This window comes from Pleurodeles waltl, chromosome 3_1 (genome assembly GCF_031143425.1).
Source record: "Pleurodeles waltl isolate 20211129_DDA chromosome 3_1, aPleWal1.hap1.20221129, whole genome shotgun sequence".
In the NCBI taxonomy this organism is placed as follows: Eukaryota; Metazoa; Chordata; class Amphibia; order Caudata; family Salamandridae; genus Pleurodeles; species Pleurodeles waltl.
Window position 1 is genome coordinate 1,631,333,703 of NC_090440.1, and position 13,323 is coordinate 1,631,347,025.

The 13,323-nt window shown below is 46.3% G+C and overlaps 2 protein-coding genes across 2 annotated transcripts in view; one reads left to right on the forward strand and one right to left on the reverse strand.

The window, feature by feature from the left end:
* Nucleotides 1–4,878, reverse strand: part of CFAP210 (cilia and flagella associated protein 210) — a 132,618-nt gene extending 127,740 nt beyond the window's left edge. Inside the window, exon 1 of the mRNA XM_069225299.1 lies at nt 4,685–4,878. Within this exon, the coding sequence (XP_069081400.1) occupies nt 4,685–4,751 (67 nt within the window). The 5' untranslated portion in view covers nt 4,752–4,878. The remainder of the gene's footprint in view (nt 1–4,684) is intronic.
* A 53-nt stretch (nt 4,879–4,931) lies between these two features.
* The window catches only part of PHOSPHO2 (phosphatase, orphan 2), a 58,701-nt gene continuing 50,309 nt past the window's right edge, over nt 4,932–13,323 (forward strand). The window contains exon 1 of the mRNA XM_069225300.1: nt 4,932–5,064. The gene's annotated coding sequence lies outside the window, so the exon portion shown is untranslated. The remainder of the gene's footprint in view (nt 5,065–13,323) is intronic.

Here is a 13,323-nt window from a genome sequence, read left to right on the forward strand (position 1 = left end):
CCTGCAATTCTGACGCCTTGGACCCCCCTACCCCAGCAAAAAAAACAGAAAAGAACCTGCCTCATCTAAGACCCTAGATTTCGACCCCACCCAGATCATGCACCCTCGAGCCTCCAACTGGACCCCATCTCCTGAAGTAGCTCAATACATACATGACAATGTCAGAAGAAGCTTTGACAAGGAGGTCCGCTCACGCCTTCGGGCTGAATGCCCTAGACCTGATGTAGATGAAAAGGTTACGGACACTCCAGACATTGACCCCACTATGGTCACATTCATGAGGAAATTTGGCAAAGACCCGAAAAAGGGTTTAGACAGATCATGGCGGATCTGCCAAGATAAGCTTCTGGATGTCACAGATCCCTTGACAAAAATCCTCGACATGGCCTACCTTGTCAAACAATCGAATACGCCCGTGGATACTGATGTCCTGATTGGCTGGGCCCAGAGATCACGTTGCCTTCTTGGCAACGCAAACTGTGCGGTATCATCAGAACGCCGCAAATCTATTCTTATGAGAATCAATCCCAAGTTAACAGACCTTGCAACCTCCGAAGCTGGTCCATCGGCTGATGGCCTCCTTTTTGGCTCGTCCTTTATAAAAGGACCTAGCAAAATGTTGTGCTACTTTCTCTTCCCTAGATAAGGCACACTTATCGCTTAAGAAAGTCATCAAGAGAAACCTTTTTGCCAGGGCCAGACGTTTTGGAGGGCGTATGTCCGGCCGAGGATCCTTCCAAAGCTCTCAATACTCCTATACGAGAGGGAGAAACAACTGGTACTCCGACCAATCGGACACCACCTTCTACCCCACTCGCAACCGAGGTGTTCGCCCCAGATACAGACGAGGACCCCGCAGGGGTCAGCAGGGAGCAATCCAAGAATCTAGTTATTCAGGTGAGCATTATTCCTTATTCTCAAGTACGGCTTGGGGGCAGAGTGGGCTTATTCCTAGAAAACTGGAAAAAAAAAAAATCAGGAGACCCTTGGGTTCTACAGACAGTTACTGGTTTTCACCTAGAGTTTATAGGAACTCCGGTTCAAACTTCCCCTCCAACACAAATTTATTTTTCCCTTGCAGATCAGACTTTTATAGACTCAGAGGTACAGGACCTCTTACACAAAGGAGCGGTGAGATTTTCTTCCCCTCACCCAACAGGTTTCTTAAGCCCTATCTTTGTCGTGGACAAAAAGGGAGGCGGTCACCGTCTAGTTCTAAATCTCAAAGAATTCAACTACTGGATCTTGTACAGGCACTTCAAGATAGAGGGCATCCACTTGCTACGAGACATTCTTCTAGAGGGAGATTGGATGGTGCGTCTCGACCTAAAAGACGCTTACCTGTCAATCCCCATCTATCACCCTCACAGGAGATTCCTACAATTCCTCTGGAAGGGACACTGTCTGGAATTCAATGCCCTTCTCTCCGGCCTCTCATCGGCCCCATGGTGCTTCACAAAATTATTGAGGCCTATGATGGAACGGCTGAGATCCAAGGGAGTCAGACTCATAGTATACCTCAACGACATCCTTCTGATGGCTCAGAACCCCCAGACACTCCTGACGCATCTGGAATGGACAATCAATCTTCTGCAGGAATTAGGTTTCCTTATCAATGTGCAGAAGTCATTATTGACTCCCTCTCAAGTGATAGACTTTTTGGGATTCAGGATAGATTCTCTCCTCTCCCTTCTTATACTCCCACATTAAAACATTTGAGGCATCAAGAGAGAACTAAGGATGGCTTTAGCCAACCAGATAATTTCATTGAGGAACATTGCCAGAATAGGGGGTCTGCTGGCTTCTTCGATTCAGGCAATCTTCCCGGCCCCTCTTCACTACCGGGCCCTTCAGAGACTCAAAATCAGACACCTTCAACAGGGTCTCAGCTACTCAGAAATGATTCCCCTGACCGACGAAGTGAAAGCAGAACTTCATTGGTGGCTCCAACACATGGAAGCTTGGAACAGCAGAGAAATTTTCGGCTCTCACCCAGAAATTGTGATAGAGTCCGATGCCAGCCTTTGTGGATGGGGAGCCCGCTGCGGCTCGATAGTAACTGGAGGCCGGTGGTCGACCTGGGAACAGACACTTCATATCAACTGTCCGGAACTCCTAGCGTGATCTTTTGCCATCAGGAGCCTTTCCCCCCAAAAGACAGACTGCTGCATTCTGCTCCGAATGGACAACATATCGGCAGTGCGATATGTCAACAAACTGGGGGGCACGAAATCCAGGATACTGGCCGAAATTGCCAAGGAATTCTGGCACTATTGCCTCAGTCATCGCCTGACCATCATGGCGGAATACCTCCCAGGGGACCAGAATACAATAGCGGACTGGAACTCCAGGTACCTGACAGACTTCAGCGACTGGAGACTGGATCCGATAATTTTCCAACAGATATCCAAAGTTTGGGGCCCTTGCGAAGTGGATTTATTCGCTTCCCGTCTCAATACTCAGATACCTTGTTTTTTCAGTTGGCGTCCAGACCCTCTAGCCCAGGCGACCGACGCTTTTCTCCAAGATTGGTCGAAGTTTCGGGGATATGCCTTTCCCCCGTTCCTAATGATTCCCAGAGTACTGTCTCAAATAAGACGACAGAAAGCAGAGATCATATTAGTGACCCCTTGCTGGAGAGCTCAACCTTGGTTCCCACTTGCCCTTCAACTAGCATGCGCACTACCTCTACTCATTCCTCCTCGCCCAAACATCCTTTTGAACCTGGAGAATCATCAACATCCAACACCCCAGGAATTTCGCAACAAGCTGCGACATTCATCAAACAAGCCTGGGCATCAGGTACCCACAAAAGATACTCATCTGCATGGAGAAGATGGACTGGTTGGTGTAATAGACGGGATACCAATCCTGTGGACTCAAATATTGGAATGATTGTTAATTTTCTGGCTGAACTAGCTGGCTCAGGCCTAGCCTATAGAACAGTCAACAACTTTAGATCAGCCATTTCTGCTAGCCATGGTCACTTAGATGGGAAACCGGTGGGTGAAAATCCTCTAGTATGTAAATTACTTAGAGGTATTCGATTATCCAATCCTCCTCAAACTAAATATTCCATTGTGTGGGACGTCAATATTGTACTGAGATTTCTGGAATCCTGGCCGGACAATGGTTCCCTCTCCCGTAAACAAATTTCAGCCAAACTGACAATGTTATTATGCCTCATCTCTTGCAAATGCGTATCAGACGTCAGAGCCTTGGACTTAACAGGTAGAGTGTATTCACCCGAAGGGGTTATTTTTAACATTTCCAAACGGACAAAGACTAATTGCAGGTCAGTATCTTACCCAGCATTTCCAGACAACCCAAAGCTTTGTGTGGTTCAATGTTTGAGAGAATATGAACTGGTTACAGAACCTCTTAGACAGGATACCTCTGGTCAGCTACTCATTGCTTTACAAAAACCTTTTAAACCGGTCTCATCGGCCACCTTATCTCGATGGGTTAAATGGCTAATGACTGAAGCAGGCATAGATATTAATATATTCGGAGCTCATTCAGTGAGAGGCGCAATGGCGTTTAAGACATATGCCCTAGGCTCTCGTCTAGAGTATATTATGAAAGCGGCCGACTGGTCATCTGAATCCAAATTTAGAAAATGTTATCAAAAACCTGTTTTAGATGTTGCTTCTGTGGTTATTAATCAGCTTTAAACGAGCATAATCGGAGCCTCCGGTCCTGAAATAGAATAAAAAAAATTCGAGCTTACGCGTCAAGAATTTTCAATTCTATTAAGGACACAGAGGCGAGGATTATCCCTCCCTAAGAAACAATGTTGCTAACATCAAATGATTATTATTATGTTTTGATTGTATAATAGACATTATTTCTTCCCACCCAGAATTGTTATTATCATTGAAAGAGTATTTTCCCTACACAACTATAGGGATATTACCATATATATATTGTTTTCCTTAGGTTCTGATCAGAAGAATTCTTGAGGTCGCATCTTCCCTAATCTGAAGACGTTGTTCAAGGACCTGTTTCTTCAGTCCTTCAAGAAGTTTGGGTTCCATAGGACTTCGGATCGCACCAAGTTTGCAGTTTGAAAAGTTTTGATTTTGACTATTTGTGAAGAGACTTATCCAAAGAAAGAGGAAGTGATGTTAAGGGTCATAGCATTTGTGGACAAAGGGCATGGGTGGTGATTGGGCCACGTGATGTTAGGCTTATGCCTCATGGGACATGTAGTTTATGTTTTTCTTGTAAAATGATTACCTGCTGTTTGGAGTTTAGTAAAGAAGGAGACAGCATAATCCTCGCCTCCGTGTCCTTAATAGAATTGAAAATTCTTGACGCGTAAGCTAGAATTTTTTTTATTTCCCCTTAGTGATTTTCATCCCATTTTGAGTGAGGGTACTCAGTCACTCTTTTCAGCAGCAAAAAGAGCTCTTCTATCTCTTCAGAAAACAACAGAAAGGCAGACAATTAAGCGATTTAAACAGAAGGAGATTAAGCGATTTAACCAGAGTCATAGAATGCTGAGCCAACGCCGAGACTAGTGGGACTAATAATATGAACTGTTTAAAAGCATAGAATACTCTCGCGGATAAATACATTAGTTAGATCAGGGATTACACCTTCTTTTTACGAGGCTTTCGTGCTCTCTCTGCCCTGGGATGTCCGTGTCCTGGACGCTGCCATCATAACATTGTGGTCTCACCTGAGCAGGTCCGGCTATGACCCTTCCTCCGACCGTACTGCACCTCTGTTGCCGACATGGTGCCCATCCCGCAGGGAGTCACTAGGCTGCCCCTCTCTGCGTTCTGTTGTCCCGAGAGCTTGCTGCCTAGCAACCATGATGCCGGATGGTGTGAGAGAAAACCAGGTCCAGACTCAGGAAGTGCCCCGCAATGACGCTTTTGTCACGCGATAAGTCCGTAGCTTTGGCTATCACGCATGCGCAGTTTCCCAGCCGGAGAAGCACTAATGGAATGAATCGAGACTGTGAAAGCTTCAAAGCCATCACCGGACTTTTGTTGTACCTGGGAGGACGGAGGAGAAATTTCCCCGACAGTGGGGGCTGCTTGAGGGAGGAGAAAGGTAAAGGTTGAGATCGCGTAGGATATGTAGAAACGGAGGGAACTCATAAAAGAAAGAGTGAGTGTAAAAGATGGGAAGTGCGCGAGAACACAATTTTTAGCCCTTTGAAAGTTAAACATGAGAATTGTCACATTGTGATAAAAATAGTGGTATATATTATAGCGCAGGCCTTCAAATCTTAAACATTCCGGAAGTGTTTCAGATAATGGAATGTATGACAACACTCAACTGTGCTGATGTTGCAGAAGATAGAGTGGATGCATGCCGAAATAAAAAACAACAAAAGGTCGATTTGTATCAGTGTTTTTAGGAAACCGAAGGACACCAATAGCAGTGATCCATTTCATGAAGTGACCCTTGCGGAAAAGGACGGGAAGTGTTCACCCAGATGTACTTTATTTTTTACTTTATTTAGTAGCGTCAAAGTAATATTTTCCAGGCCGGACTGGCCCTACCGGCATCGGGCATTTCCCCGGGAGGATGGAAGGGTTGGGAACTGCTTTTTTCTCTGAGGGGTGGGGGCCGGTTTTGTAGTAGTGCAGCAGTTTTAAAAGCATTGGCGAGTTCCTTGTATGTCCAACATTTTTCAGACAACAATAAAAGTGGCAAGATAACTCTGGTGATTAATGCCAAGGCTCTGCCTAGTGGCAGGTTTGATTCCTCTAAAGTGCAGAGGATTATAGACCTGCCAACTCATACAGTGCCACCATATGTCTCACGATTTTGTCTCCCTTCACCTCGCAAGGAGCTGAAATCATACCACATGGTGGCTAGCAAGGGGAACTGGAAACCACTGGAGAGAGTGGATTTCCAGCTCTCTTTTGAGGTTGCTTTTAGGCGATGTCCATTAAGGGGTGTGAAAACACCCCAGGATATCACCAGTAGCCTCAACAAACGTTTTTATTAGTTTTTATGGCGCAAGGGAGGAAGGCAGAAGAAGACCCTCTGAAGACATTCTTAGCATAAAGCCAGACCCCCTGCAAGGCCATGCCCCCTCCTCACAACCGATTTTGTCTGCAAGTTGGCAGGTCTGGGGTTAATATGCCTACTGAAAAGAATGAGCACTATGCAGATCACAGAAAAGTATTTTATATGCATAGCTCAGTGGGATACTGCTTTTGTCACAGAACTCCTTTTGTTTCTGTGCAGTTCATAAGTTAGTCATAATCTAGCACAGTGAGCTATGAACTGCCATCCAAGTTATGTTTTTTTCAGTATTTGATAATCTTAATTTTGCTAAAAATGAGTTTGTTTGGGTAGAAATACATTGTTATTAGTCAAGTTAACCCTAATCACTGTGTTACATTAGGAATCCTGAGCTTATGCTTCCCCAGACCATGTACTCTTAAAAAATACCTACCAGTATGGAGCACATGTGAATCCTACACTTTGCAGTCCCCTTTGTCTTATGTACAATTTTCTGTACACTGATTTACACATGTATGATTCATTGTCTCTGATGTGTGTGTGTGATGTAAAGTGCTCCAACACCCTACGCTGGTTAAGAGAGGCACTATAAAATAAATGAAATACCTCAGAGAGAGGGGCTATGGAGAGATGAGAGGCACTGTTGGAAGGTAATGGTGAAGGAATCATTGAAGGACCCCAGTAACAATTGCTGTATCTTGGTGCACTGTAAGGTCATCATTTACTATGATTTAAAAACAAATACAATTGAATATAAAATCAAAAATGTGTTGTATAATGCACAGTTCTGCATTTTCCCCCAAATTTTCTTAGAGAAACCCACGGACCCATTATAGGGGTGAGACTTGCTTTCTATGCACCCTGTGGGGGCTCGTTTTACAACATTTGCTTGGGCTGCTTTAGGTTCCCAGTCTGGCCCTGAATATTTTAAACATCGTAAGAGATGGCTTATTGCCAGAGGTACCGACTTTGGAACTGGGGAACCACGTTTTACTACTGGCATTGACTCAGTGTTATTCTGAGAAAATCACGTAATCTCCCAGTGCCTTACAAAAATCTGACCTTATGTAACAAACACATTACTTACCAATAATCTCCAATAACAGAACAAAAACAGGAGGGAGGCATGGACTGGGATAAGGAGGACTCAATCGGGGTAGTGAACATTACCAGTCGCAGTGTGTTCATTACCCCTCATCTCTGCCCTCCTCATTCCAGTGCTAACTCTTTAAGAATATAACAAGCCCCCTCAAAAATATTTTTGCATCCACTAGTTGTCGCTTTAGAATATGAATTTATTTACACAGTTATTATTTCACTGGTTTCTTCAACACCGTAGAAGCAACATTACAATTTTGGCCATCTGTTACATCAAACCTAAACATCTCATGGCTCTGCAAATCTCCTTTAGAGATAGAGGTGCCCCCTCCCTGTCCCCAATTCTGCCAAAGTAGCAGACTCTGACCTCATAGGTCTAGTCTGGAAAGATGCTGTGGGGAAACAGCAATGTTTTTGAAAAATGCCTTGTTTAATCCATCTTCTTATAGTTTGGGAAGTCTTTTTAACTTATCTGTTGTTGAGGTAGTCTTACAAATTTTTGCAGTATTTCGCTGTATTTTGCAGTAGTACCACAGCACATAGTAATGGCAAGGCACTATGTGATTGGCAAATGAGTATCTTTACATAATGTAGAATTTCCACAGCCTGATGGGCAGAATATCTGAATTTTGTTAAAGACATGAAGGCTAAGATTATGCCATACTCCTTTTATTGCCGCTCACAGCAGCAACAATAGAGATAACTTAGAACTTTAAAACATTCCATTAGTCTATAATGTCCAGCAACACACAGCCATATTCTTTCTTCAAATGCTGTGAACAAGATAAACGCCAAAATTGAAGACCAGAATTTTAAATAGAAAAGCTCTTAATCTGTCATCACCCCAACTTTTCTTCTCTGAAGTCTTCTTACTCTTAAAGAAACCAGACCAGAATGTATTCCATCAGGGTGGGTTATTACTGTGGTGGGATAACAAAAGCCTATGTGCTTTTTATAAAATCTTGATTTTCTGCCCACCAGGCTGTGGAAAATCTACATTTAATGTCAGAACACAGAGACTAATATAGTGCAAATTAAAAGTGCAGTTAAAACATTGTCAACTGCATTCACAACAGGTTTAAAGTAGCAACTTCTTGACATCTATGACCTTAAAAAGGACCTTACTCCGGGTTCGCGAGAACTGCAGCAAGACATGCCCTCAGTGAGGGAACGGGTATCTGCTCTGTAGGATAGTGAAACCACAAGTGATGAGGAGGTGGAAATGCTGCACCAGGAGGTTATTCGCCTTCATGAACAATGCAACAACTTTAATGCCTATGCAGAAGAGCTCGAAAAACGCTGTCGCCGCAACAACATCTGCATCCCTCTGTTTTGTATTGGGAGGACAAAGTGGAACTGCAATTAGGCAGAGTGCACAGAGCCGGCCGCTGTGCGAGCCCTAAAGCCAAACCTCCAGACATCTTGGCATGTGTGCATGGTTTTCAAATTGGGGAAAAAAACCCTACAAAAAGCCAGGACCAAGCAACAAATACACTTCCCTGGACATACTATAGGATTATTCCAGGACATATCCCTCCTTACCCTCCAACGCCACAGAAACCTTAAGCCAATCACTGACTATTTATGCTCCAAAGTAATATCATATGTTTGGGGACACCTCTTCGGACTAATCTTCCATTGGGAGGGTCAACTTCACCAACTCAAAACCCTCAAAGACACATGTTGTGTCCTCAGCCTCACGGATGACTCTCCCCAACCCACCCCCCCATTCCGCATCTGGCTCATCTCAAGGCTCCCCGCCCGGCCAGCACCATAGAAGTACATAGGCAAACACGAGAGATCCTTGTCTGGGCCTTTGTGAACATGCCCAGGAAAGACAGGTGGCGCTGGACAACTTAGCTTCTGGAACTGGTGGTGCCCTCTCCTGAGACTGCCCACACCTGTGTTCTGCATTAGGGCAGCTTGCTTTGGGGTGGCTCACCTTCTCCATATAGTGGCCTAAGGCAGAGGAGGGCTACTTGCCCTTAACTGTGGCTGAGATGACCTTACTCCTTGCCAGTCCATGCCCTACAGGCCCCTTACCATTGACAACAGACTTTTTTAATATAGAATGTTGATATTGTTGCTTTTAACAATTATTTACTCCTCCACACCTTATGGTCTTTCTTGGGTGTCAAAAGATACATGGCACTGGCCACTAATTGTCTAGGCCCCTTACCTACTCAGCGCCTTGATTACCAGACTGGCGAAGCTCACACCACTTCCCCATTCTCATTTGCCCTTCTGGATTTTAAGATAATAAGCCTCAATGTGTGAGGCCTCAATAACCCCAGCAAGCGAGCTTCCGTCCTTTTGCTGCTGAAGCAGTAGGGCAGTGAAATCTGCCTTCTTCAGGAGACCTATCTCCTCTCCAAAGACAAACCCAGAATGCTATCCAAATGGTTTCCACATCTAATGTGGACCCCAAACACTACAAAGTGGGGAGTGGTGGCAATCCCCCTTTGATGGGATTTAAAGGTGACATACTATCCAAGGTAACTAAATTCAAAGGGCGGCTTTTGGCTTATAGGTTCAAGGTGGGCACCTTTCACTTTACCCTTGCCAATGTATATGCGCCCAATGAACACCAAGCATCCTTCCTTACAAATGCCCTTGCGCCCATACTCCTTTCCACTGATGCTGCAATACTAGTGGGAGAAGATTTAAACCTACTTATAGATAACAACTTAGACCGTTCTGATCAAGCTGGAGCCTTTCCAACCACCGGCCTCCGCTGGTTGGCAATGGTTGTCTGCGAGATATTTGGAGATTCTCCCATCCTAACACACAAGATTACACATATTACTCAGCAGCACACAAAACCTACGCCCGAGTCAATCACTTTCTGGGGACACAAGCTCTCCAGGCCTTAGTGCACAACACTTTTTTGCTTCCAAATCTCTGTCAGGCCACGAACTCCTGTGCCTCATAATACAATTAGACTTCACCCAAGCCAAACACTTGCACTGGTGCCTCCACGATGCCTTTCTGCAGGCTCAATCCACGATCAATTTCTGATAGCTGATTACTTCACAACAACATTAAGGAGACCTCATTAGGTTCCATAAGGGAGAGACTGAAATTAGTGATAAGGCAGGAATTTGTAGCAATTGCATAGGCTGATAACGGCTGCAGAAAGGAGAAGCACCAGCAACTGGAACAGAGAGTTCTTGAACTAGAAACTACCCATAAGCGCACTGGGGCGCTGTTCTGCTCTGCTTCAGACTGAGAGGAAACGAAATGACAGGGATGCAAAGAATGCAGCACTCTGAGTAATGTATTTATTAAGGCACTTCCCAAGTTTCATGAATAAAGTGAGCTTTTATTTCAAATGCAGCAGCACACGTGCAATTCTAAAAGTAATCACAGCAGTAGAATAATGATGATCACAGAAACAAAGAAAATGTAATACTCCAACAATGAATTTAATATATATGTGTGTAGTGACTAGGTATTCATGCATGCTCTACGCAAAGCAAAATATAAGAATAAAAAATGCATCACCATGTGGCTTGACACTGACTTCATCCCGTTGCCTGCCAACTTAAGGTCATGGAACCCTGAACAACCGAAACACCAAAAACTTGCATCCATCTCCCCCTATTCCTAACGGCACATTACCAGTTTATGAAATAGTCCTATCTGGTCTTAAAGTGTTAGCAGTAAGAGGCGTTATCTTGTGCCGCAAGACTGGCTTTCAGCCCCCCCTGGCCCTCTCCCCCTGTGAATCATCGTTTAAGGGGTATTTTCAGGATCCATCGGATGGCGGGATCTCATTAGTGAAGCTGGCACTGCTGTTGTCCGAGTTGGAGGCTGTTACCTCCTCCCCCAGCGATCCCACTTCCTCTCATTTGGATCTCTTTTGCTTAGGGTCCAGGACATGGTTCCAGATTTCCTGGTACCCTGACCATGTGTGTTCCAAGGCCAGGGTACCATCTCGTCGGACCATTACAGGTTGGGAGGAGCGGGATTCCTGGCCGCCTGCCATCTCTTCCCCGCAACGGTCGAGGAATCTGTGCCCCCATGAGGGCAGGGCCAGGTGACTGCAGCGCAGGAGTCCACCCATCCCAACAGACTTCCAGCCAATCCCAGGCCACCTCTGGGGTAGTGAAAAAGTGAACATGGCCTGCATGGAGGACTTTCAGCTTCTCTGGGTACAGCAACATGTACTGGAGACCCATTGGCCGTAAGATTTTGCTTAACACCTCCAAAACTTGTCCGAAATTGCTGTACTAGGCGAGTATAATCAGGAAAAATACAGATCACATGATTTTTATACTTGGGATCGCCTGTCAGTCTCACAACCAGAAGGAAAGAGTTCCAATCTCTGAAGTTCAGGATTTTTGCGACAAGGGTATGTTGTGGACCCCCTCACTGATGGCTTCGGAATGAGGGCTAGATGTGCTCTTTGAACACTGGAGGCAGTGCCGCGGTCGGGCGTGCATCTCTGAGCTATTGTTCAAGAAAAAGTTCACATGTGAGGCCCTCGACATCTGGGAAGCCAATGAAGTGTAGATTACACCTCCTAAATCGACCCTGCGCGTCCTGTGTGCTGCGCTCCAGAGTTTCAGTTTTAGCTGTTAAGTTGGTGAGGACTGTCTTGAGAGAGGTCACTTCATCCTTTAGAGAGTTTACATGCTGCTCCGTGGCCAGAGATCTTTCGGCCACCGTGCCGAGATCCACCCTTGTAGTCCAACATCGAGGGAGATGGCATAAATTTTGGCTCGGAGAGCAGCACTAGATGCTTTGATTGCTGCCAGAATCTGTGTTCCAGAAGGATCATAAGGTGCGTCTAGCTTCACCGGCAGCTCCCCATGAATGGGCTCTCCTTTCCCAAGGGTTCAAGGGGCCATGTATTAGTCCATTTAGCCTGCAGTGCTCCTCTTTGAGGTCCGTCATTCCCTGTGACGTTCGATGGCATGCATTGCTGCTAGGGATCAGCCAAATAAAAGGGGAAAAAGGCAGTCCAACTCTGCGCACCTTCAAGCTGTAAGGGCACTTGTCCTGATTTGCCAGTGGCCCCACCCCACCGCCGTAGCATCCAGGGGTGGAGGATTTAGAGCCCCAGTGACAATTCAGATCAACTATGCACCAGAAGGGCTCTGTTCGTGTCACATCGCTGTGCTGAAAATGATCCAGGCCTCGTCAGTCCTCAGTGTGGCCACAGAGCTAGTGGTAGGCACCAGTGATAGGATCCATGTAATAAAGTTGTTAGGACCACAGAACTGTGAATAATCTCAGGGGGTGAGAGGGCCTCACAATGGAGTAGTTCTCCCAAAATCCATGTGCCTGCAGGCCCCATTCAGTCCTGTATGGCTTCACAGCATACTAGGTGCGTTGCCTCAGCCACCTTCATGGCCCTAGTAGTCCTCCATAGGCTCTGGGCATCAAAGCAGCATTCAGTGTTACAGTTAAGCCACAGGTGTAGACACAGTCACAGTGTTCATCACCCAGGTGTGGTGGGGGTTTCAACACAGGGAGCCAACCACGTGCCCGCTACAGGGCAAAAGGACAACCACTGCAGCACAGTCATTCTCGCAAACATTGGGGAGTGGGGGGAGGGAGGGTGAGGGTCACCTTGAGGCGGCACAGTCCTCACCTGCAATGTTATGGAGCTGCAGAGTCCCCCGTGGTCCCCGTCTCCCACAGAACTCTGCGCCTACAGCATCAGTTTGTTCACAGGTGGCCTCCCGGCACCTGAGGCCCAAACCCCAGGATCATCCTCTGCTCCGCATACACAATATGTGCGGGGGCGTCGAGCCCCTGGTATCTTTGCCGTCAGGAAGCCACGAAGAATCTACCGTAGGCCCCCTAGTCCTGGGGAGTGGCTCCATGCTATCCTTTATTTATTTCCTTGTTTCTCCCTCGGCTGGGTCGTGGCGGCTCCCCAGACCGTGCAGCAATTTTGGTCCCAGGTCAGCGCTGCACCATGCCGGGTCGAGGGTCCAATCCGGTGTTTGTTGCCCCGGTAAGGCTGCTCTCCCCCAATGGGGTGTCTCCTCTTGCAGGCAGTCCATCAGGTCAGGACACAGCAGCAACTACAGCGCCAACCACCCGCACGTTATGCTTCGCGCGATTTCAGGCGGTCCGCTAATATGGATTCCCCACCCGCCCCCCCCTCGGCTATGTCACAAAGGGGCTGCTACAGGCCAGGGCTACAAGACCATCAGCCTTCTCGAAGTGTTAACAGAGTATTATCTCAGCCCTTCCCTATTCAGCAGAGCATCTGGCAAG